The sequence below is a fragment of the Nuphar pumila genome, chromosome 13, assembly GCF_984573655.1.
Source record: "Nuphar pumila chromosome 13, dmNupPumi1.hap1.1, whole genome shotgun sequence".
Taxonomy (NCBI): domain Eukaryota; kingdom Viridiplantae; phylum Streptophyta; class Magnoliopsida; order Nymphaeales; family Nymphaeaceae; genus Nuphar; species Nuphar pumila.
Genome location: NC_143261.1, coordinates 7,263,444 through 7,289,284, shown reverse-complemented (window position 1 = coordinate 7,289,284; position 25,841 = coordinate 7,263,444). Strand labels below are relative to the sequence as shown.

General features: G+C 39.4%; 1 protein-coding gene across 1 annotated transcript; it reads right to left on the bottom strand.

Moving 5' to 3' along the window:
* Positions 1-1,989: 1,989 nt before the first annotated feature.
* Positions 1,990-24,531, bottom strand: LOC149817644 (protein COFACTOR ASSEMBLY OF COMPLEX C SUBUNIT B CCB2, chloroplastic-like). Its single transcript, XM_089985717.1, has 6 exons — positions 24,308-24,531; positions 24,104-24,216; positions 23,923-23,994; positions 2,636-2,779; positions 2,398-2,551; positions 1,990-2,207 (listed from the first exon to the last, which is right to left on the bottom strand). Exons 1-6 carry the CDS (start codon positions 24,513-24,515, stop codon positions 2,008-2,010), a joined length of 891 nt encoding a protein of 296 aa, XP_089841843.1. The 5' UTR covers positions 24,516-24,531; the 3' UTR covers positions 1,990-2,007.
* Between the last annotated feature and the right edge of the window lie 1,310 nt (positions 24,532-25,841).

Below are 25,841 nucleotides of genomic sequence, written 5' to 3'. Positions count from 1 at the left end.
GTGTAAATGGGATACTCTTCCTATGGAACGAGAATTTTAAGTTGCTGAGTTGTTCAAGAGATAGAAACTGAATGATAAACCATCTTTCTCTGCTCTCCCTGAAAGCGAATTTCTCATTTGCTTCGAGAACAAGGACATGTTGTCGGTGCTTCAACATGGGGCCTTGGATGCTGGTAGGATGAACCTTGCTAATGAAACAATGGGATGGTTTGGGGAATCCTAAGTTCTATGGGTTGAGATCCCTTTCTATTTGGACTCGTATTTGTGGCATTCCTCCAGCTATGTGGGGTTAGGAAATGTTTGCTATGCTAGCTGAAGGGTTGGGTGGTAAGCTTGTTGAGGTCGATGAACGCACGAGTGTTAAGGTACTCTTCATTTTGCTAGAATCTTAATTGAAGTACCTGTAAATTGTAATTTGCTAGATTCTGCGTCTATTGTCTTAGGTGAATTATTTCAAGGAGATTTGAAATTTGAGTATGAGACTTCCGCAAAATTTGTGGGGTTTGTCAATCCCGATCTCATGGGACTTGAGCAATGCCCTGGTAAATCTAACCATATTTTCAAGAAAGCCTCAGGTGATGGATGACAACTAGGCCAAAAAAAGAAAATTCAGAAGATTGGGTCCCTAAAGCCCTTGTGAAAGAGTCTTTGAACCGCTTTGATATTCTTCAGGACTCGACATTAGAGGCTGACATAGGTGAATAACAATTGCAGGTCGCTTCTATAGAGGCTGACGTTGGTGGCCAGTCTTCCAAGAAGGATCCTCCAAGTTCTTTAGAGAATCCTATTATTGCTTCCAACCATTTTGAGATTTTATCTTATGATGTTGGGGAAGCAGTAAATGTCCAGAATGATCAGCAGAATTTACAAAGAGAGCCAATGGGTGTTGATGATGTGGAGGACAAAGAGTTTATTATTAATGATTATGGTGAGATTGAGCTCATTTTAAAGGTTGGCGCGAAGTGCAAGCCCACCATCTGATGGGGTTGGTCTTGATGTTGCAGGGATTAAAGCTTCTGAGTTTGCTCAAGGTGGTACCATGAAGGATTGAGTTGACAAAGTGGACAACACTTTCAATCCTCTGATTGGATAGGCATTACTTGATTCTAAGCTTAAGGTGGAATGTCATAAGAAAGGTTTGTCAGGGCAGTCTGCTAGGCTAAGTAACATCACTCTTCGACCTTGTGGAGGTGCTGGTGGTAAGTACAAAGTATGGTGAAGATTTTTTCATGGAACATTAGGGGTTTTGCCAAACCTCAGTCGCACAGGGAGCTCCAATCTTTTATCCGAAATTATTATCCTGAGATGTTTTTCATTATTAAACCAATGATTTCTTTTAAGCATTTTTTTATCTTTAAAGTATAAATATGTTGATTTCAATGTTGGGTTAGGCAGACCCCTACCAGTTATACAACCATGCCATTTGGGGTTCAAACTTGCAACATCCCAACACAAGGTGACGTGCACTAACTGCTCCGGACAGACAAGCGGAGCCCCCATTGGTAAGAACTCTCAGCCACCTTGATAAGCCCAACCCAATCATTTTTTCCAACACACGATAATACCTCCTGAGGCACCCACAGAAGGCTTAAATGCATATGGGCAGCCCCTCCAAATGGAGTTGGTCAGGGAAGTATCAACCCTCTCCACTTTCGATTCAACCACTGCGAGAATATCCGGGTTCATGTCTTTCCTCCAGTTTCCGAGATAGAGTTGCCTGTCCCTGGAATTCAGGCCCCTAGCATTCCAAAAAGAAATCTTCATTAAGCAAAAGAAACATTCATCCTTGCCCTACGGATGGCCCGGGAAGTTTCCAAGCATGCGGACGGGAGCAAAACTGACTCTCACCTGCTTGTTGATGATATTGAACTTCGAACACTGCAACCATCTAAGATGGAATCAACAGGAACATTTTTTTTTTATATTGCTCGTCATAATATTTTCCCTTTCCTTTTTTGTCCATCAACCCTGGTATTTTTGACAATGTAATGAAAATGTAATCAATCACTAATTTCTAAATTTATTTGAAATTGCTTTTATCCATGCTCTATCTTTGTCTCCAAATGCATAACTGATACAAGATGCCAATAATATTAAACCTTGACTGTTGTCAACTTTATCAGTGTTGAGCTCGGAGGAAACCAACATTGGCTGTACAAGAAAGGACATGGTTCCTTTGGGTAACAATGCATTCCAAACTTCAGAATCTGCAAAAAGCAAATAATCAAGACAGTCAGAAAACATATGTTATTTCATTTGCACAGCTACAACTGGTTACAAAAAACACATAGGACAAGTTTTAAGCATCCATAAATTGTTCCAAGGTGGAGATGGAGAGTATGATAATTAGTTGGTATAGTCACTTCCAAAGCCATAGTCGCTGGAAGTGTTCCATACCTATTGTCTGAGGAAAATAAAGTGTGTCCTTTAACTCCAAAAGCCCGATCTGTTCAATCTTCATCTTAAACAACTGCATCAGACGATCTTTTGACAAATCAGCAGCCACATTCCAGTAACCGCGCACACACAATGAATCCTGCACAAATATGAGCTAGTGGAAGAGAATTACGTTAATAAGTGTTGTATTTCTCAAGCTATCTGATATAATTGAATTTCAGATGATGTTGAAGAGTACCACGGACATAGAATTGGTGTTCCGAAGAAGAATATATGATCCCCAAGCAAAATCCTCTCTCTGAGTCTCTGAAAGATTTTCAGACATGGCAAAAATTTGCCTGTTTCCTTCTGGCAAGGTTGAGCAATTCAAAACTTGTGTACCCTGAAGAAATTCTATATTAGAATTTAATGCCATAAAATAACATTTCCATGTTCATCAGATAACATGCATATGGACCAATTGTTTTTCCCTTTTATCCTTTTTTTCTATGGAATATAAATGGCTCTGTTCATTGAGGAATCAATTAGGAAATCCCTTCTCATATAAAATAAGGAAAAATAAGAGCACAAGGTGAAAAACCAAAGGCAGTCAATTTCCACCCAATGCTAACTGCTCTGGGAAGAATAATCTCCAAGAGGCTAGTAGATCATTAATCACAATAACTCTAGTAACGGCTTTTTCAGAGGTTCAATAGAAAGAAGCCTCCAGAGCTTGATCAGACTATTCTTATTTGGCATTGGGCCATTCTCTGTAAAAGCAAAGGCTTAACTCTTCAAGTTAAAATATATATGGTTCTGGAGGAGCCTTCAATTTATTTATAATTCAGGTATATGTCAAGAAATTGTGAAGACATTAACTTTAACAAATCTTATGCAATGCTATAAGCCAGAGAAGGATGGGATTCGCAGACTCAAAAGGGCTTCACCGTGGAACACACTCTTTACTATTACTACAAGCCTATCACAATTTTTTTTCATTTTATTTATCCAAGAAAATTGGATCTTTCCCCATCATCATATTTCTTAGCTTCCATTTTATTGTGCATTTAATCAAACTTTAAATGGCAGGTCTCTCTTAGGTACAGTTTGCGGACACAACTTTCAATTATGCATACAAATGGAAGCTCGCATAGCCCTTATGCTTCATGGACAGAGCCCCAGCTCAACCTAACCAAATTTGCTGGCCCAACTCTGAATTGTTAGGCCTGAGCTCAGCCCAGTAGAGGCTTTTACCAGACTCGCCTGATGGCCCAAATCAATCCTAGTTATGTCCTGCTGGGATCAAAGAAAAACCAGGGCCGATCAGGCCAAACTTTTAGGCACCTTCAGTACAGATGCCAGGTTTGGGTAGATACAGGCCATTTGGACCCCATGAAACAACTAAATTTGTTGGAAGGGAAGTGGTGCTGGCCATGCCTGTCTGGAATTTGGTAGGTCAATTAATCAAGGACTAGACTACAGTCACTAAGAGCTTCAAGATGATGTTAAGTGAGGATCACATAACATCCATCTATTCATGAACCAAGCAGCATCTTTCTTATTAAGCAACTTTGAACAGCATTCGGATTTTTTTCGATGAAAAAAAAATCACTTTCCAAAAGTCCATATGGAACTCATGTAACTTCCTAAATCATATTCACAAGTAGCCCCTAAATAATGGCTTATCTTCAAAATGGACAATTAAAAAAAAGCAGCCAATTGTAAGGTGATCTGAAATAAATAACTGGAAGATGTGCCTAGCCCTTGTCCGGACATAAGCCACAAAGATTAATAGGGTTATCACTAATAATTACACTTGGTCGTTCTTCCAAAGGGAGAAAATACACACAGCAGAGAAACTTTTGTAGCTCAACAGCCTTTAACCTTGGCATGAAGCAACAAATATTCACCTTTGTGATAGGCCCTGATCACGTGCTTTTAGATGAATGAAGAAATTTAACCATTCCATGCTAGATAAATCCAAAGTTTGTTTCAGTACATCTGCTTTTTAACGTGATTTGGTAGTGAAGTAACTGAATATCTTTTTATCATCACTATGAAAATGCACCAGTAAACTTGCATTAAGAGAGAAATTAATGGATCAGAAGATATGTAATTAGTGGTGAATGCAAAATCAGAAATACATAGCATGATTGAAACCAGAAGGAACTATTCCTTGGTATATACAAAAATGATTGCAGACAAATGGAGTTGTATATGTTACAACAATTATTGAGGAATTCCAGGCAAAGAGAAAGCCCAAAATAAACATCTGTTTTGTCACATGTAGCATTAAAGACTATCCTGGATCACAACATTATAACAATGTATGGAAAAGGATCAGTCAGACATGAAAAATTCATTGCATAAAATGATCAGGTACACTGTTTCAACTTTTGTCTTTTTATTTTCTAATAAAATATTCCAAAACATCAAATAAAAAATTCCCAGAATATCTTATAAAACAAATATGGAGAAATAAACCAGGAATATCACACATGCATGTGCCGACGCCCACCCAAAAACATTAGCTTTCTCATGTGCAACCAGAACTTTTTTACCCAACATTGTGTTTCTCTAGTATTAGTTTCTTGTGGGATCAAAATTATAAATTTACCCTCACGCACAAACATTCTTAAGAAAATAAATTGACCAGTCTGTAGCAAATGGTAGATAACACGATATGATGAAATAGTAAAACATGTATAGCTTATTACAAAATAGAGAAACATGTGTGCAATATACACAGGACATGTAAATTATACATGACTGAGATCCTACAGATATTCTTTAGTGGCCTGTAATAGGTAAAGTATGATTCACAGAAGTGGGATGCTGTCAACAATATGTTGTGTTACACAATGCTTCCACCCTTACACATCTATCATCATAAAGCATACAGAAGCACTTTAAGAATGCATCACGAAGCCAAATGGAGAAGCAATGTTCAAAAGAGGTGAATAAACACAAGAAAAATTAGGTTTCCATGAAATTGAAGATGATGGGGAGAATTGCTAAATAATGTGGAAGTTTTCCACTTGGAACTTGTCAAAACCTCTGCTATATTCTCATTGGGAACAGAATGTACACATGAGGCAAGGTAAAGCTGCAAATTTTTACATCATGGTAAAATCCAATGCCTGAATGGCCATTTATGGTTCACCTAATACTCTCTATTATCCTAATTTTTTGGCAGTTGTTATTAAACATTTTCTTATTGCATTTTTCTCAAGCTTGTTCAATTCAGAGAAACCAAAACAAAGAACGCAGCCGTTTAGTGCTACGCAGAGTTGTTGGGACATCCCTAGCATGCAACATTTCCCCATTTTTTCATGAGGAACAGGGAAACCACCCCTAGGATCAGAGACCTAGTCGCGTTGCTATGACTGCCATACTTAAGGTCGCTTTTCCGATGGTGTAAATCCTTGGCGCACCCCTTGCCCCTAGGGAGTAGCCTTGCATAGGCATGAGCAAGGTGTTAAAATATGTATTTTTATCAGTGTCACCATATCACCGATATATTAAAATATTGCGATATTATTGGCTATTTCAAGGTAGCCGATAATATCAAAAATATATCGCGATATTTTCAATATATCAGCAAATTAAATTTCTCGCAATAATATTGTGATATTATCACAATAAATATCTCTACGGAAAGGGAAGGAAGGAAAGGAAAAGAAGAAAAGGAAGGAAGGAAAGGAAAAGAAGAAAGGAAGGAAGGAAAGGAAAAGAAGAAAGGAAGGAAGAGAGGGGAAGAAGGAAAGGAAAGAAGGAAGAGAAGGAAGAGAAGAAAGGAAGGGAATGAAGGAAGGAAAGGAAAGGAAAGAAGGGAGTCGAAGAAGGAAAGGAAAGGAAGGGAGGGAGGAAAAGAACAAAAGGAAGGAAGGGAAGAAGGGACTGATTCTTTCATTTTTTTATTTTGTGTATTTTTACTTATTTTTTAGAATTTTTATTTAATTTTTTATATATTGCCAAGATATTTCCGAGATTTATCAACTTTTCAAAATCTCTCCGAGAAATACCCTCGCCGAGAAATTACCTTTAACAATACAGGTGACTATGACTTATATATATATATATATATTTATTTATTTATTTATTTATTTATTTATTTATAATAAACTTTTTGTTTTGTTTTATGCCTTTAGGAGTGCCTAACATCCAGTCCAATAGCCATTAGACACTTCCAACCGCTAGTGTAGTCTCCCTTTTGTTCTCTCATGTGTGTATTTAAATGGGTCCTCAATGTAATGAAATACAAAAGATATCTGCACAACACACGATAATGCAAGTGTAGTCTCCCTTCTCTCATGTGTGTATTTAAATGGGTCCTCAATGTAATGAAATACAAAAGATATCTGCACAACACAAGACAATGTAAGATGTGCACAAATACAAAGCCACAATAGGCAATACACAATGGCCACCAAGGATAAATACAGAGAGCACTAGTGATTCATAAGCACAAGCCACTAAAGGGCTAAGAAACACATAAAAAATAAATAATATTTATTGATAAAATGCTTAAGAAAAGTATAAAGAAAATGTAGGAAGTAACCCACATATATATACACATGGGAAGAGAGAAAGGCTAGCACAACTAGTCATTGGGCTAGTCCTAACTGCTACAAAAAAGGGACAAAACTGCTCCGAATGGACAGTGCCTATTACAATAAATAAAAGGAAAATAAAAAAGACCAAACTACCCCTAATGGGAAGTACCTATTACAAATAAACAAAAATTAAAAAATACATATAAACACCTATATTACAATCTATGAGAAATATATATATATATGACATGTATATAAATATATATAGATATTTTTTTAACACTCCCCCTCAAACATACAGTGTGATAACCGAAAGTTTGTCAAGGTCAAACATAAAACGCAGAGAGGACAAGGCCTTAGTGAAGAAATCAGCAAGTTGATATTCAAAAGTAACATAGGATAACTAGATTGTGCCTCTCAAGTACTCTTCTTAAACATAGTGACAGCCCATCTCTATATGATTTGTTCATTCATGGAAGATGTGGTTGCTAGCAATGTAAATAACACTTTTGTTGTCGCAACACATCTTCAAAGATACGAAAATGATAGCGCCCATATCCTTCAGAAGACTTTTCAACCAAATAATCTCCATAATTGTAGTTGTCATAGCACGATACCCCGCTTCCATTGATGATAAAAAGACTTTTTATTGTTTCTTATACATCTTTAAAAAGGCATTCTTAACATTTAGTTAGTAGATTGGTCACTTTCTAATGGATGCTAGAGCAATAGAGGTCCTAATACTAGTCACGTGGGTTACTGGTGCAAATGTTTCCGCATAATCTTTCAAGTATTCTTGAGAACAACCCTTGGCTACAAGTCTAGCATTAGCATTGTATCTTTCTAAAGATCCATTCCTATTGGTTGTAACCTTAAACATCTATCTATATCCTATAGTTTTTTTCCTATAGGTAAAGGTTGTATTTTTCAAGTTTCAACTTTTTCTAGAGCATCTAGTTCTAATGTCATGGCACATCAATCCATTCGGGAATGTCCTTAGCCATGCAATCGGATCTCCTAACTCTAGGTTCTTCTATGGTTTGTGATTGCAGATACCTATCAAGTGCACATGGAATGTTCTCACCCGTTCTTCAAGTGTAACATTGAATATCATGAGTAGATTCGTTAGCATTATCATTAATAAAAGCATCACTATCATTATCTACATGCTTAACATCTTCATCAACATGTTCAATTTCATTATTATCATGCCCAATTTCACATTCATCATGAACTCTTTCATTTCTAGACAATAAATCAAATAAAAAAGAATAGTTGGTTTCTTCCTCAAGCTTTACTTGGGTCAAAACCATTTTCATTTTCAAGAAAAGTAGCATTTCTTGAACATAGAGTTTGTCATATTTTAAGTTATAACATCTATACCCCTTTTAATTTTCGGCATATCCCAAGAAAATACATTCAATGGCTTTGGTAAAAGTTTGTCATTCTTATCAAAGAGAACAAAACATTTATAACCAAAAATCCTCAATCTAGTTAAATCCTGAGTGATTTTAAAAAGTTTTTCGATAAGAGGTATATTTTGCAAAGAATTTGATGGCATCCTATTTATAAGATACATTGCAATAAGAGCACATTTGGCCCAAAAAAATTTGGGAACATTTTTTGAAATAAGTTCTAGTTGTTTCAATAATATGTTGATGTTTTTTTTCGGCCAAACCATTTTGTTGTGAAGTTTTTGGACAAGACCTTTAATGAGTAATTCTAGCTCCTCAAATAAATATTTTCCTCCCGAATCGGAACGTAACATGATAATGTTTATATTAAATTTGTTTTTCACAAAATTATGAAATTCTTTAAAACAAGAAAAAAACATTGGATTTAAGCCTAAGGAAGTAGATCCATGTATATCAAGCATAATCATCAATAAAGACAATATAATATGAAAAAACTTCATTCGCTATACCAGGAGTGGGTCCTCATATATCTGAATGCACTAATTCAAAGGGCTTTGTAGAAACAAAAGATCTAGAGTCAAAAGGAATAGATTTCATTTTGTCAAGTATACGACCCTTACAAATAAATTCTTTTTCATTACAAGACACCTTCAAAAATGAAAAATAAAATAATTTTGAGTTATTTGGATGGCCTAATTTTTTATGTCATAATACAATTTTTTTTTCTTTACAAAATTATAAAAAAGATCCTTTATAGGTGAAGAAAATCTATGTAGTAGAGATCTCCCCTCCTAAAGTATTCCCCAATCAGTTTCTCTGACTAACGATCATGCACCCAACATTTTTAGATGAGAATGAGGCATCATACCCATGATCGAAAAGTTGAGAAACGGAAAATAAGTTCAAGTTTAGGAATAACTCTTAACTTTTGGAATATAAAATCCATTTGAAATACTCTTTAAAGTTCCAATATTTTTTATTTTCAAAGAAGTACCATCCGCAGTAGAAACAAGATTTGCATGTATTAGTAGTGCATTCGAATAAGAGAGACTCATTAGGAGTCATATGAAAAGAGGCACCGGAATCAAGAAACCAAGAATATATATTAGGTGGAGAAGAGGTTGACACTACGGCTCCGAAGGTGAATGTTGAACATGACTTGAAAAATTACTTAAGAGCCTCCGCAAGTTGAGAGATAGACAAGTCTTTAAGGTCTCCACCTTTCTTGTCTCGTCCTCCTTAGAAGATTCTTCAACAGTAGCCACCTTTTTGAGTTTTGGACACTTCGACTTGATGTGCATTACAAAAATGACATGATTTTTCTTCCTCCACTATGGTTATTTTTTCTAAAGTAAGGAGGTATATATGTTCTCATATTATTGAAGGGCCTAGACACGGCAAAAACTTCGCCTCTTCCCTTGAACATGTTAAGCCATGTTTCTTCTTGACATACTTTGGCAAGGGCTTCATCAAGAGTAAGAGCAATGGTCCTATGAAGAATGGAGGATCTAACTTGCCCAAATTTGAGCCTTGGCCCAAAGAGAAAAGTAAATACTAGATACTCTTTTTCAAATTGTTTTTGTCTCATCTTAATAGTCGAACCTTCTCATTTTGGTTCGAGCAAAGCCAACTCATCCCATAAGAGAGAGGATCTCATAGAAATTTCTGACACTCTTGTCTCTTTGTCTTGTGGTATTTATTTTGTCTTGGAAGAAGTATTGGTGAGCCAAATCCTTTTGCACAAACATTCCATTGAAAAACACTCAAGCATCACACACCTTTTTTAATTTAACTATGTGGAAAGCAATCTTGAGGTCCATGCTATTTATGAACCAAGACAAGATTTGGGCATTTTCGATTTCCCAATCTTCCATCTTGTTTTGGTATTCTTTAAGAGCCTATTCACGTTCATTGTTGTCAAGAGCCTTGATTTGGTCACCATCTTTCTTTGTGAGTATGAATTGTAGTTCTTTGGACATACTGCTAAAGTTTCTTCCCTTTAAGGTGATTTTTCATGTCATCGACCCATATAAGGTAGTTTGAATCATTGAGCTTGAAGGAGATCACCATCAGAGATTCTTTCTCGACCATAATAGAAGCTAGATGCAAGTAAAAAACACCACTAATCAAGATAGCCTTTGCTCAAAGATAGTCTCTTTGGCAATCACGGACCACAAACTTCGAACCACAAACAAGAGTAGAAGAGAAAGAACAAATACAATAAGATCTCAAGAGCATAAGGCTCTGGTACCATGCAATGAAATACAAAAGATATGTGCACAACGCAAGACAATGCAAGATGTGCACAAATACAAAGCCACAATAGGCAATACACAATGGGCATCAAGGGAAAATACAAAGAGCACTAGTGATTTACAAGCACAAGCCACTGAAGGGCTAACAAATACAAAAATAAATATTATTTATTTATAAATTGCTTAAGAAAAGCATAAAGAAAATGCGGGAAGTAACCCACATATATATACACAAGGGAAGAGAGAAAGGCTAGCACAAGTAGCCGTTGGCCTAGTCCAACGGCTACAAAAAAAAGGACAAAACTGTCCCTAATGAGCAGTACCTATTACAAATAAAAGAAAATTAAAAATACATATAAACACATATATTACAATCTATGGGAAATACATATATAAATATACATATATACATATGTATATATGAAATGTATATATATACAAACAATATATTTTAACACAACTGATTATTTGGCATGCTTCTGGTGAGCATTTTATTAGGGGTGTCAATGGGTCGGGTTTGGTTTGGACCCAGGTGGAACCAAACTTGAACCTGATTTTCAGGTATGGTATTAGGTCCAGACCCCAGTCTAATCGGGTCCACTATAAGAAAAACCATACCCGGACCCGATAAGAACTACATAAACCAAACTCGGACCATACCCGGTAAAACCATATTTTTTATCATTTTTATTGAAAATTTGTGGGTCTTCATCGAAACTCGGGTCGGGCCAGGGTCTGGTATAAAATTTCACAAACTAAAACAGTGTCCATGTATTAATCGGACCTTCAGGTTCAGATCTGGGTCTTAATCGGGTCTTCTTATTTATCACCAAACCCAAACCCTATAGGAACTCCGCCTATGTATAGCTGTTTAGTTATACACTGTTGGTCCCAAGCCCGGATAAAGGAGGAGGGTTGCGGTAGGCCTGTGACAGCCAGCATAAAAACTTTGCTATACCCTATGAATATGAACCAATATGAGAATTTCGTTGGGGCGTTCCCTACTGAGCGACCCACTGTACTCTATAGGCCCGGAGGCAGTGATAAATGGGCAAGGGTTGCTAGGTCGTCGCCGGGAAGCGACGCGTCACACCGACGCTCGGGTGTGGTGTCAAATAAGGAAGGGTTCTCTCACTTTGTTGAACGGGTGGGGGTAAAGAAGTTAGTTCAAGACCATAAATTTAGGTTAGCCACTTGGAACATAGGGTCTTTAACTGGTAAGTTGGTAGAGTTAGTAGATGTTATGTGTAGGAGAAAGATTGATATTTTATGTCTACAAGAGACCAAATGGGTAGGTGAGAAAGCAAAACTGATAGAACCTTGGGGATATAAGATTTGGTATACAGGAATAAATAGGAATAGGAATGGAGTAGGGATTGTTATGAGTCGTGAGTTTATAGATAATGTAGTTGAGGTCCGTAGGAAGGGTGATAGGATTTTACTTATTAAATTAGTATTAGGTACAAATATTGTTAATATTATTAGTGTTTATGCACCTCAAGTAGGTTCAGATGATTCCATTAAGCGTCAATTTTGGAAAGATTTAGATGGAGTAGAACAAGGGATATCTTATGGAGAAAGGCTTTTCATCGGCGGTGACCTTAATGGACATGTATGCATTAGTAGGGATGGATTTGAGAGTATCTATGGAGGCTATGGTATAGGAGAAAGAAACGAAAGTGGAAAAAGGATTTTAGATTTTGGTTTGTCTTATGATATGATCTTAGCAAACACTTGGTTTAGGAAGAGGGAGTCTCACTTAGTAACATTTAAAAGTGGGGTTAATACGAGTCGGATAGATTTTTTTCTACTTAGAAAGAGAGATAGGGGTTGTTGCATCGATTGTAAGGTTATACCGGGAAAAAGTGTAGCTACACAACATAGAGTCTTAATTTTAGATCTTAAAATTAGACAATGCCGCAAAAGGGATAGACATAGGATAGATCCTAGAATTAAGTGGTGGGCACTGAAAGGAGCTAAACAAGGAATGTTTGTAGAACGGGTAGTTAAGGAAGTTGATTGGTGTCTCGAGAAGGATTCAGAATCAATGTGGAATAAGATAGTGGGGGGCATGAGAAAGGTGGCTAAGGAGGTATTGGGTGAGTCTAAAGGCGGTGCACCGCTAGGTAAGGATACATCGTGGTGGAACGAGGATGTCAAATTAGCTATTAAGGTTAAAAGAGTGTTATAAAAATCTAAGAGTCGTAATAATGAGAATTTGGAGAAGTATATGATAGCAAAGAAGGAAGCTAAAAAAGTAGTTCGGAACACGAGGGATAAGGTATATAAGGAGGTTTATGACAAGTTGGATACCAAAGAGGGCGAGAAGGATATTTATAGGCTTGCAAAGATGAGAGATAGGAAACCGAGGGATCTGGGTATGGTTAGATGTATCAAAGATGAAACGCAAAGGGTTTTAGTCAAAGATGAGGAGATTAAGAAGAGATGGAAAGATTATTTTGATAAGCTATTTAATTAAAGTCATGCTCAGGATCTTGGAGACTTCTCCATTCCTTTTCATAAGATGAATCGTGACTTCATGCGCAAGATTCAAAAGAAAGAAATTGCAGAGGCTTTGAAGCAAATGAAATCAGGAAGGGCAGTTGGCCCAGATGGTATACCTATCGAGGCTTGGAAATGCTTGGGAGAGAAAGGTTTAGAATGGTTGACAAATTTTTTTAACAAGATTTGGCGGACAAATAAGATGCCTAATGAGTGGAGGAAGAGTACTTTGGTGCCTCTATATAAGAATAAGGGTGATATACAATATTGCATAAACTATCGTGGTATAAAACTCATGAGTCATACTATGAAACTTTGAGAGAGGGTGATTGAGTCTAGGTTGAGGAAGGTTGTTATGATATCGGAGAATCAATTCGGTTTTATGCCTGAAAGATCAACTATGGAAGTTATACATCTTCTTAGACAACTTATTGAGAGAAATAGAGAGAGGAACAAAGATTTGCATATGGTTTTTATTGATTTGGAGAAGGCATATGATAAAGTACCTAGGGACGTTCTCTGGTGTACAATGATGAAGAAAGGTGTTTCTCTCAAGTACATTAGCATAATTAAAGATATATATGAAGTAGTAACCAATGTCCGCACTTGTGGAGGGGTGACAACCAATTTTCCTATTACGGTTGGGTTACCTCAAGGATCTGCTTTAAGCCCTTTCCTATTTGCTATAGTGATGGATGAGCTTACGAGATCAATTCAAGAAAATGTATCGCGGTGTATGTTGTTTGCTGATGATATTGTTTTGATTAATGAGTCTAGAGCTGGGGTTAATGCTAAGTTAGAATTATGGAGACAGACAATGGAAGCAAGAGGTTTTAAGTTGAGTAAGAGTAAGACAGAATACATGGAATGTCGGTTTAGTAAGCAACGAAGTAGTGATGGGAGTGTAGTGAAGCTTGGTGAGCAAGAAATACCGGTGGATGATTGTTTCAAATATTTGGGATCTATCATTCAAAAGTATGGAGAAATTGATGGAGATGTAAATCATAGGATAAAGGTTGGGTGGATGAAATGGAAGAGTGCAACTGGAGTGTTGTGCGATCGTAGAATGCCATTGCGGTTGAAGGAAAAGTTTTATAGGACGACTATTAGGCCCGCTTTACTATATGGTACGGAATGTTGGGCTGCCAAGAGACATCATATTCAAAAAATGAGTGTAGCTGAGATGCGTATGCTGAGATGGATGTGTGAAAATACAATAAAAGATAAGATTCGGAACGAGGAGATATGTAAGAAGGTAGGCGTTGCACCTATTGAAAATAAGATGAGAGAGAATCGTTTACAGTGGTTTGGACATATTCGGAGAAGGCCTAATGATGCTCCAGTTAGAAGGATGGAGAAATGGGAAAATATATTAGTTAAAAGAGGTCGGGGTAGGCCTAGGAAGACATGGATGGAGGTGATAGGAAAGGATATGAATGCTTTGAACCTCACCGAGGACATGGCATTGGATAGAAATGATTGGAGGAGAAGGATTCATGTGGAAGACCCAGAATGATTTTCTTTGTTGGTTCATATCGCTGACCCCAATTATTTTGGGATGAAGACGTAGTTGTTGTTGTTTGTTGTTTGTTGTTTGTTGTTTGTTGTTGTACACCAAGAGAAGAGAAAAAAAGATAAGAGGTAGAGAAAAGAGATAGATAGAGAATATGAGAGAGTGTTGATGAAGAGCTTTTTGAGGCAATGAAGTTCACGATCACTCGTTCCTCCTTCGCGTACTCTTGAATGAATGCTCCTTCACTTCTAGCTCTGATACCATGTGATGAAATACAAAAAGAACAATAGCATGCCTCTTATCGGCCTCACAAACACAATAGGTGTGAATCAACGAGGACCACTTATGAGTCAAATATAAGCATATAATCACAAAGCCACAAATGGGCAAAAGAGCATAAAAATATAGGATTGCATTCCAATGAGTGCTTGAAACAAAATTACAAAACAAGAGGGGTTACACCCCTATATATACACCACACACTACTCATAGGGCCTTGGGACCATCCCCAACAGCTAGAAATAGTCATTGGGGAGGGTTGGGGAAGGTCCCAATAACTCTATAGAGTAATCCCTATAATGCCCTTAGCTTTAAGCTAAAGAGCATTATGATAAAAAGGAAAAATATTGTTGTGCCCCTAATGAGCACAGCCTATTATAATGAGGGAAAGACAAAAATACCCCTAATGGGTATTACCTATTACATCAATATAAATACATATATATACATACAACTTAACATATAGTATGTATACTTGGATTTACTTTCTTAGATTCAAATCTGAAGTTTTATCATGTTTTAAAGATTTTCATGATCTATTTCAAAACCAATATCAAAGTCCTTCATTCCAATTTAGGTTCGGACTTAGGGGGAGAATTTTTATTTGATGATTTTCAAAATTATTTAAAAAACCATGGGATTCTATATCAAAAATTCTGCCCTAGAATACCTCAACAAAATAGAATTACTGAAAGAAAACACCGCCATATCATTGAGATTACTAGAATCCTACTTGTTTTAAAGGATGCTACCAAAACTTTTTTGGTCAAAGTCTCCCTTACCATGGCGTATTTGATAAATAGAATACCTTTATTTACTTTGAAAAAATATCTCTCCAATTGAAAATTTGCTTAAATTAGCCTAGATTTAAAAAGATTGAGGGTGTTTGAATGCAAGTGTTTGGTTCTTATTGAAAAATACGACAAACTCTCCCCCAAAGATAATAGAATGTGCATTTATTCGGTATGCCGAGAACCAAAAAGGTTATAGGTGCTATGATGTAAAAAATGACAAACTTTATGTTTCAAGAAATGTTATATTTCTTGAAAATGAAAAAGGGCTTGAAACTAAGGAATCTAAGGACAATCTAAAGTATGCCTTCTTGTTTGATTTGTTGCCTAAAAATGATGACAAAATTATTGATTCTTGTGGCAATGACCGTGAAAATTTAGATAATGGTAATAATGTTGAGAATGATGGTATTGATATTGGACTTGTTCACGAATATGATGATAATGAACCTAATAATGAAATTCAACATTACTCTCGACACAATGATGAGAATCCTCCATGTGCCCTAGAAAAATATAGCCAACCCCAAGAAGTAGACGAACTTAGTCTTAGGAAGTCCAAGTGCATCTCTAAACCATCTAGTAAGTTTGTCTCCTATAAGTCCTTCTTACCTAACTATAGAGCATGCCTTGTATTTATTCACTCATATTATGAACCATCAACATATAGTGAAGCCAAGGACATAAAAGAATGGGTAAAAGCTATGAATGTAGAGTTAGAAGCCTTCCACAAAGCTAAGACCTAGAAAATCCAATCTTTATCTAAAGACAAAAAGACTATAAGATGTAGGTGGGTGTTTAAAGCTAAAACTAGAAGTGATAAATCATTAGAAATATATATAGCTAGGCTAATTTCCAAGGATATTCTCAAGAATACGGTATAGATTATGAGGAAACATTTATTCCATTGACCCATATGACTATTGTTAGGACTCTCATTGTGATTGCCGCTATTAAGAATTAGCTCATATATCAATTAGATGCCAAGAATGTTTTCTTAAATAGGGATTTAAATGAAGAGGTTTACATAGATCCTCCTTCAGGTCTTAATGTCAAGAAGGGTAAGGTTCTTTGTCTTCGTAAAGCCTTGTATGAGCTTAAGCAAGCCTCAAAGGCTTTGTATAATAGGTTTAGTAAAGTTATATTGAATCTTGGATTTAAATCATATTATACTGACATTGCGCTTTTTGTAAGATCTATATGTTCAGAAATTGTTATTTTGTTATTATATGTTGATGATATGATCATCACTGACAGTGACAGAAAAGGAATAGAACAAATCAAAATTATTCTTAAATAAAACTTTGAAATGTCTAACCTCGGTTTTCTAAGTTATTTTTTAGGTATTGAAGTTGCTTACCCTCCTAGGAGATATATCCTATCTCAAATAAAATATGCAATAGACACTATTGTAAGTTCAGGAATCACGGATGATAAAAGAGTAGACACACCTGAAGTTATCAATGCAAAGATGAGAGCTAAAGACAGAATTTTACTAGAAGATTCAATTTCATACCAACAATTGATTGTCTCTCTAACCTATTTATCCATAACTCAACCGGATATTGCTCATGCAGTTCATAATGCTAGTCAATTTTCGCATGCACCAACTATTGTCTATATGAGTGTTGTATTGAGGATCCTCAGATACATAAAGAATACTATTACAAAAAGGATTCTCTTATCTTCTTCTTCTTCTTTAAATTTAATTTCATATATTGATGTAGATTGGAGAGGAAACCCTAATAATTGTCACTCAACTACTGGGTTTTGTGTATTCTTAGATGATTCCCTCATTTCATGGTAATGCAAAAAGCAACAAAAAGTATTTTTGTCTTCCACAAAGGCCGAATAGAGAGCCATATCAACAACTATTGTTGAGATTGTTTGGTTCAAAGCTCTTCTCAAAGACATGGGAGTGAACATTTCAAAACCATCAAACTTGTGTTGTGATAATAAAAGTGCAATATATATAACGAGCAACCATACATTTCACGAGCGTACAAAACATATAGAGATGGATTGTCACTATGTTCGTGAAGAGTACTTGAAAGGGACTATTGAGCTTTTCACGTGTCTTCAGAGTTCCAACTTGTGGATTTCTTCAACAAAGCATTGTTGCTACTGCGCTTTCTTTTTCTCATTAGCAAATTGTTGGTGATCACATCATAAGTTTGAAGGGGAGTGTTAAGATATGTATTTTTATATACATGTATACATATATATAAGTATATACATACAATGTATATATGTATATTATATATAATATATTTTTGTTTTTTATTTCTTTTCTTTTTTTTATGGCAGTTGAACTAGCTGTTAGGAGTGCCTACCGACTAGTTAAACCGTCTCAGCTAGTGTAGTCTCTCTTTCGCTCTCTCATGTGTATTTAAAATGGGTCCTCAACCCATTATTTGTCCTGCATCGGGTGAGCATTTTATCAATAAAATCTTTATTCTTTATGTGTGTTGTTCTCTCTTCTCACGCTCTCTTGTGCCTTAGTGGCTCTTTGTATTGTCCATGATGGCATGTGTATTGGCTTGTTGTCTTGTGTACTCTTCTTTTTTTTATTTCACAAGGAGCATAATACCTGTCACGGGCTGGGAAGCGAAGGCTCCCGTGACGTAGCTTCGGGCAATCACACACCGAAGGCAGGCCTTTTTAAGCGCACAAGCAACGCACAACACACGCGCACGAGCGGAAGCAAGAGTACGCGTATGCACAAGCACAAGAGAGAGAGAGAGATGCAAAAAGCTTCTTTATAGATACTTGAAAGCAAAGTACATCAAGAGGGGAAGAGAGGGTCCGAATACACGGGGTACTTAGGCCGTAAGGCCTTGTGGGGCACTCTAGAGTGCCAAAGAGGTATATACATCAGAGCAAAAAGGTGAAAAACATGGCGGTCCGGAACACGCTCCCCCGCCTAAGTTGGCGCCATCCTCGACGCCAATTGTTCATGGTAGCCTTCTACAAGCTGTCGATGCTGAAACATGCTGCTGGCTTTCTCCCAGGTGGCTTCATATTCTGGCAATCCTTTCCACTGCACTAAGTACTTTTTTACTTCCCCTAGATAGTTGTTGGAATGGTTGAGGATGATATCTGGATCTCTGCCTGGTACACTAACTGTTGAAGGAGCTCGCTGCGGAATCGGAGCACGTTGAGGCATGCTCCGTTGAGGATCTCCTTCATCTTCGTGGAATGGCTTCAGGTTGCATATATGGAATACCGGGTGCACTTGAAAGTTTGCTGGCAAGTCCAACCGGTACGCCAAGTTTTCCACACGTTTGATAATGGTGAAGGGGCCATCATACTTGCGAATAAGGCCTCGGTGGTGGCCCCGAAAGATAGCTGTGCGGTCAGGAAAGAACTTGGCCAACACTTTGTCTCCAACTCGAAATTCTGCTGGGCGACGCTTCTCATCTGCCGATTTCTTCATGCGCTTGGTTGCCTTGTTTAGATATGCCTTCGCCAACTCTGTCTGATCTTGCCAGTTCCTGACAAACTGGTATGCATAAAGTGCTTTTCCACGTCCTCGCGCAGCAAGGGAGTGCGGAGTCTGCGGTTGTTGTCCAGTTGCGACTTCAAATGGACTATGGCCGGATGACTCGCTCTTTTGAAGGTTGTAGCAGAATTGAGCCGCATCAAGTAAATCAACCCAATCCCTTTGGTTGGCACTGACAAAGTACCGCAGGTATTCCTCCAGCATGCCGTTTATTCTCTCTGTCTGTCCGTCGGTTTGGGGGTGGAAACTTGTGCTGAAATGCAAGTTCGTCCCTATTAAGCGAAACACTTCTCGCCAAAACTTGCCAGTAAAGCGTGCATCACGATCACTGACGATGCTCTCTGGAATTCCCCAATGCTTAATTATGTTTCGCACGAATAACTTTGCAGTATCAACGGCTGAGCAGGTGGCCGGGGCAGGCACGAAGATAGCATACTTCGAGAACCTATCCACAACCACATAAATCGAACTGCAACCTTGTGCTTTCGGCAAGCTTACAATGAAGTCCATGGTTATGCACTCCCACGGGCGACTCGGCACAGGTAGGGGCTCAAGTAGTCCACCGGGTCTCTGATTGATGGGCTTGTCTTGTTGGCAAATCAAGCAAGTCCGCACATAGGCATCTACGTCATCGCGCATCTGCGGCCAGTAAAATGCACGTTCCAACAATGCCAAGGTCCTCTGTTGTCCTGGGTGACCCGCCCAAGTAGTATCATGGCACTCGTGCATCAAGCGCCTCCTCAAGGTATCTTGTCGCGGAATATATAGACGATCGCCCGCAGCGCGGAGCAAACCATCCTCTAGCCAGAATCTCCGCGTCTTTCCTTCCTTTACCAATACAATCAATTGTTGAGCCATTGGGTCACTTTTCGAAGCTTCTCGCACTTGTTCAAGAAGATCGCTCGTCGGTTGGCTCACACTGCCCTCCCAAGCGAGCAAAGCTGCAAGTTCCGCCTTTCGACTCAAGGCGTCGAGCACAACATTGGTCCTGCCTGGCTTGTACTCGAGGACCATATCGAATTCTGCCAAGAAATCCTGCCAACGTGCTTGCCATGGACTCAGCTTCTTCTGAGTTTGGAAGTAGCTTGTCGCAACATTGTCAGTGCGCAAAACGAATTGTGATCCCAATAGATAGTGTCTCCATGTGCGGAGACAATGCACGACCGCCAACATCTCGCGCTCGTGCACTATGTATCGACGTTCAGCGTCGTTCAGCTTCCTGCTTTCAAATGCGATGGGATGTCCTTCTTGGAGCAACACCCCACCAATAGCAAAGTCAGACGCATCGGTCTGCACTTCAAAGGGTTGCCGACAGTCAGGCAACTTCAGCATTGGCTCCTCTGTCAAGGCATGTTTTAACCCATCAAAAGCCTTCTGGCATGCATCAGACCATAGCCATGGTCTATCTTTCTTCAACAGATCTGTGAGCGCAGCCGCAATCTGCGAGTATCCCTTGATGAAGCGTCGGTAATAATTTGCAAGGCCCAAGAAAGAGCGCAACTCAGGAACCTTAGAGGGTGGCTCCCATGCTTGAATAGCTTCAATCTTCTTGTGGTCCATTTTGAGAGTGCCTCCTCCAACAATATGCCCCAGAAAATGGACTTCCTTTTGACCGAATAGGCACTTCTCTCGCTTGACATACAATTCGTGGTCCTTCAAAGTCTGAAACACAATCTGAAGGTGATGAACATGCATCGAGTCGCTATACACCACTATGTCATCCAAATAGACGACGACAAACTTGTCGAGGTGCGGGTAGAAGATCTTATTCATTAGGGTCGAAAAGGTAGCGGGCGCGTTCGTCAAGCCAAAGGGCATGACAAGGAATTCGAACGCCCCATATCGCGTTACACAAGTAGTCTTTGCCTCATCCCCTTGTGTAACTCTCACTTGCCAGTAGCCCGATCTCAAATCCAACTTAGAAAAGACCTTCACCTTTCCAAGTTGATCAAACAAGTCTGCGATCAAAGGAAGCGGATACTTGTTCTTCACCGTCATTTTGTTCAGTGCCCTATAGTCGACGCACAACCGCTTCCACCCATCGTGCTTTGCTTGAAAGAGCACGGGCGCTCCAAAAGGAGCTTTGGATGGTTGGATGATTCCTGCTTCGAGCATATCATCCAATTGTCTGTGTAATTCCTGCAGCTCAGGAATTGGCATGCGATAAGGAGCCATTGCGGGTGGTCGTGCACCCGGTATTAATTCAATCTAATGATCTACCTCGCGCCTCGGAGGTAGCTTCTTCGGCATCTCGACGGGCATAACATCACCGAACTCCTTTAATACTGGCGCTAAGGCCTCTGGGACATCCGCGACTTTTTCTACCTCATCTGTAGCACGGATTGTGACAAGAAAAGTCTCGTCACCACTTTTCATGCCTCTCTTCAACTGGAGCGCAGACACCAAACGCTCACAAGGCTTTTCTGTCATCGCAGTAACCATGCAGGGCTGACTCTCACTCTCAAAGTTGACAACGTTGAGGTGGGGCATCGGCACTGCCTTGTTGCTTCTCAAGAATTTCATCCCGAGAATGACTTTAAAATCATCCATGGGTGCGACTGATAGCGCGATCCTTCCTGACCAGTTGTGGATCCGCACTGGTACATCCCGAGCAACGCCATAGATGGCTTTAGCCTCTGAATTAACCGCTTTCATGCGGCTTTCTTTTTGTTCTCATTGTATCCCCAATCGTTCTGCTTCTTCACGTGAGATGAAATTGTGCATGGCACCCGTGTCTACCAATGCCTTGGTAAGTCTTTCGTTGAGCAAAAGTTTCAAATACATCAATTCTTTGCATACCATCGGTTCCACACTGGTTGCGACCTTTACTGCATTCATCATCTGCATTGCGCCAACTGTTGGCGCTTCTGCAAGGTGATCCTCTTCCTCACCCTGAACAGCATTCGCAACTCGGGGTGCGCGGTTATCTCCATTCCCTTGACCGCGGTTTCTATTGGGACATGTATCCTGCCAATGATCCCCATGGCAGATGCGACAGTCGCGACGACGATAATTACCACCTTGAAAGTTATTCCAATTCTGATTATTATTTTGGCCATCTTGACGGCCATGATTCTGTTGGTTTCCCCGACCAGCATTTTGTCCTTGGTCATTTCTTCGATTGTCCCTTTGGCTGTTGCGCTCATTTCCCTGCTGTCTGCCTTGAAATGCAAGGTCATTCCTATCTAGCTCGGCAAGTTTCTCTGCAACCGCAAGCGCCTCAGCTAGTGTTGTGGGGTCATGCCGGATAAGTTCTTGGTTTGCCCATTCTTGCAACCCGTTGCCAAAGTAAAACAACCGATCCTCATCATCCATTCTCTCCACTTCCAACATTATCGAAGAAAATGCCTTGACATAGTCATGTACTAACCCTGTCTATTTCAATGCCAATAACCTTTTGCGGGCCATTTTCTCTTGATTTTTAGGTAAAAAGTAGTCTCGCATTTCCTTCTGGAGGTCTTCCCATGAGGTTATAGCAACCAATCCCCGTCGAACATCACCTAAGCGACGTCTCCACCAAAGGGTCGCTTCATCCGCAAAATACATTGTTGCGGTGCGCATTCTATCTGCGTCCTCTTCTATCCTCGCTGCTTCTAGAAATTGGTCCATCTCGTAAATAAAATTCTCGAGATCCTTTGAGTCCCGCGTGCCTTTATACTTTGCGGGCTCAGGTAGCCTGTAACGTGGTCTCTCCACATATGTCGCAACACCGCCAGCCGGGGCAGTTCTCAACTGCCGCTCTAACTGTTCATTCTTTCGTCGAACATCATCCAATTCAGCAGCCATGATGTTGAACCGACCCAACAAATCATTAAATCTGGTAGAAAAGTCCTCCACCGAGTAGTTAAGTTTAGTGGCAAGACTTTCCACCGAGTCTTCCACTCCCTCTACTGCTGTCTTGATCTCTGCATTGAGATCTCTAAAAGCAACACAAGTTCCATTAACCAACTTCTTCATTTTGGTCACTGACCCAGTCAGCTCCGCCACATCGCGCGAGATGGCTGACACCCGATCATCAGCCATGAAGTCCTCTTCAGCAGGAACCACACTGCTTGAAGGAGTCATGGCAATCTTCTTCGGCGCCATTGTCACTCCCAACGTCGACAAGGCTCTGGTACCAACTTGTCAGCTGGGAAGCGAAGGCCCCCGTGACGTAGCTTCGGGCAATCACACACCAAAGGCAGGCCTTTTTTAAGCGCAAAAGCAACGCACAACACACGCGCACGAGCGGAAGCAAGAGTACGCGTATGCACAAGCACAAGAGAGAGAGATGCAAAAAGCTTCTTTATAGATACTTGAAAGCAAAGTACATCAAGAGAAGAAGAGAGGGTCTGAATACACGGGGTGCTTAGGCCGTAAGGCCTTGTGGGGCACTCTAGAGTGCCAAAGAGGTATATACATCAGAGCAAAAATGTGAAAAACATGGGGGGGGGTCCGAAACAATACCCTTGCCCTTTTATAATGAGAATGGAACCTGGCCACCTGCCTAGCAGCCAAGGCCCCTTCCCACTAAGTCAAACCCCTTGGAGCTAACATTTCCTCTTTTTACTTCACAATATTAACTTCTAAACACCTCATGCTTTGCACACAAAATCCTACCACTGAATAGATAATCCAATAGGCAAAACCAACAAGAAAAAGAATGAAATTTCAGGAACTTGGAGCAACTCATTTTCAATATCAAACGAACGAAACGAAGGAGAAGCATGAAAACCCACCAACCACCAACATACCGTAAGAAACTTCCCAAGATAAGGCAGGCTGGTTGAGAACGACGCCAAAAGGATCCCCAAAGCTTCTGACCTCTTCCCACATTCACCAATTTCAAAACAAAACCAACACCACCATCGGTCAATGCGAGAAAAAAAAATCGACCACATTATCGAACACCAATCACGAAGAAGTCCCGCTTACAAGTTGGGCCGGAGTGACGGAATTGGAGCTCAGGAAATGATTCAGCAAAAGGAGGAAAGCAGAAGCAAAGCCTATCCATCTGGGCAAGTAGGACTCATCGAACCAGGGAATTCCTGCACCAAGAAGCCTTTACCCAATGAGTGGTTCAATCAAACCAATCTGAACTAAGAATGATAGGAAGAAGAGGAGGAGAATGGAGCAGACCGAGGGTGAAACGGAGGACGGAGAGGTCGACTTGCTTCCTGGTGTCGACGTCATTGCTGCCATCGGAACCACCAACATGGGTTCTGAAGATTCTTCGTGGGGTACCCCTTGCGGGGAAGATTGAGGGGAAGTTTTTGTGGGACGAAGAGAAGGGTGAAGTAGGGTGGAAAGGAAGCAGAAAGAAGACCGAAGAAGGGAGGACGGCCATTCATGCATCCCCATCGTTTCCTGAGGCATCGGAGGCCACTTAAACGGACGCCTGTTGCCTTCAAATGGGATAGGACTGCCTCCCGAAACAGTAAAAAAATAATTTTTTTTTTTAAAAGCCCAGTCCTATCCCAGCCCTGATTTCATATGAAATAGATTTTTATCCATTTTTTTATCCCAGCCCTGACAGCAGCAAATAGTTTGATTTGTCCATATGAAATAGATTTTTATTAATAATTGTAGCTATTTTTTTATTTTATCTCAAAAAAATTATTGGGGCCGCTGCCCCCGACTATCACACCATTTTTTTTTTGCTACACTTTTGTTTGCCCCTCACACACATATGAATCCTAGCTACGCCACTGAGCCCAAGGAGTTTTAGGCTGTTAGGACAGCGATAGTAAGTACAGCAGGCAGAGCCGGCACTACTAGGGTTTGTTTGCCTGTCATGAGCACCCCGCTCTTTCTTTTTCGCAGAAACGAAATCAGGCCACCCCCACGGAAACCCTTTAGGCTGAAAGTGGGGGGTCCCGTGTATTTTGGGATCCTTTTCCTCGAAGAAAAAGAGTTCACAGTTTGTTTGATCACGGTGGGGCTTGCGGAAAAGCACACCCATTGATGTGTTTTCACGGAAAGGCCCTACTTTCCGTGACAAACAAACGGGCCCTAGGTCTCTGATCTTGAGGGTGGTTTCTTTGTATAAATAAAAAAAAAAAAAACTCATCTCCATTAGCGGTTCATGTCCGTATTGTGCCAGATACGGATTTTTTTTTCTTCATAGGATACTAAATAGTTAGATCTGGTTTAAGAAAGGGGAATATCATGGACGTCAGGGAAAAGGGAAAATAATAAGATATTTGAGAACCAGTTAGTTACTTTAATAAATAATGAATAAGATACTCTTAAAAATGATGATATCACTTCTTTTGAAAAAAATATACAAATAGGGCGGTTGATTTTTTTAAACTCAAGCTAACTACAAGTTATTTATAATAAAGTCTTGTATATAAAAATAAAGGCAAAGCACTTTGCTAGAGAAAGTTAAAAGGAAATTTTATGCAAGAAAGGCCAACCACGAAGTTGGGATATGGATTCATGACAACGACGAGGACTATATGCATCTTTTTCGTGAACATAACTTCACTTAATCTCTTAAAAGTTAAAACCATGAGTCATAAAAACGTTTATTTTCAAAAGCATGAAAAAAACATAAATGACAAGAGATGATGTTGCTAATGTAAATCTTTGTTCGGGGGTGATCACTACAAGGAGTTCCACAAGGATGTAAGTTGATGCTCCACGATCTGATCAGTTAGGAATGTAATGT

Excerpts from the sequence above, each read along its gene's own strand:
- LOC149817644 (XM_089985717.1), bottom strand. The coding sequence starts at position 24,515 with ATGGCCGTCCTCCCTTCTTCGGTCTTCTTTCTGCTTCCTTTCCACCCT. Across the intron at positions 2,780-23,922 it reads ATCTTGGGAAGTTTCTTACG|GGTACACAAGTTTTGAATTG; the intron begins GTATGTTGGTGG and ends GAATTTCTTCAG. Across the intron at positions 2,208-2,397 it reads TTATTTTCCTCAGACAATAG|ATTCTGAAGTTTGGAATGCA; the intron begins GTATGGAACACT and ends TGCTTTTTGCAG.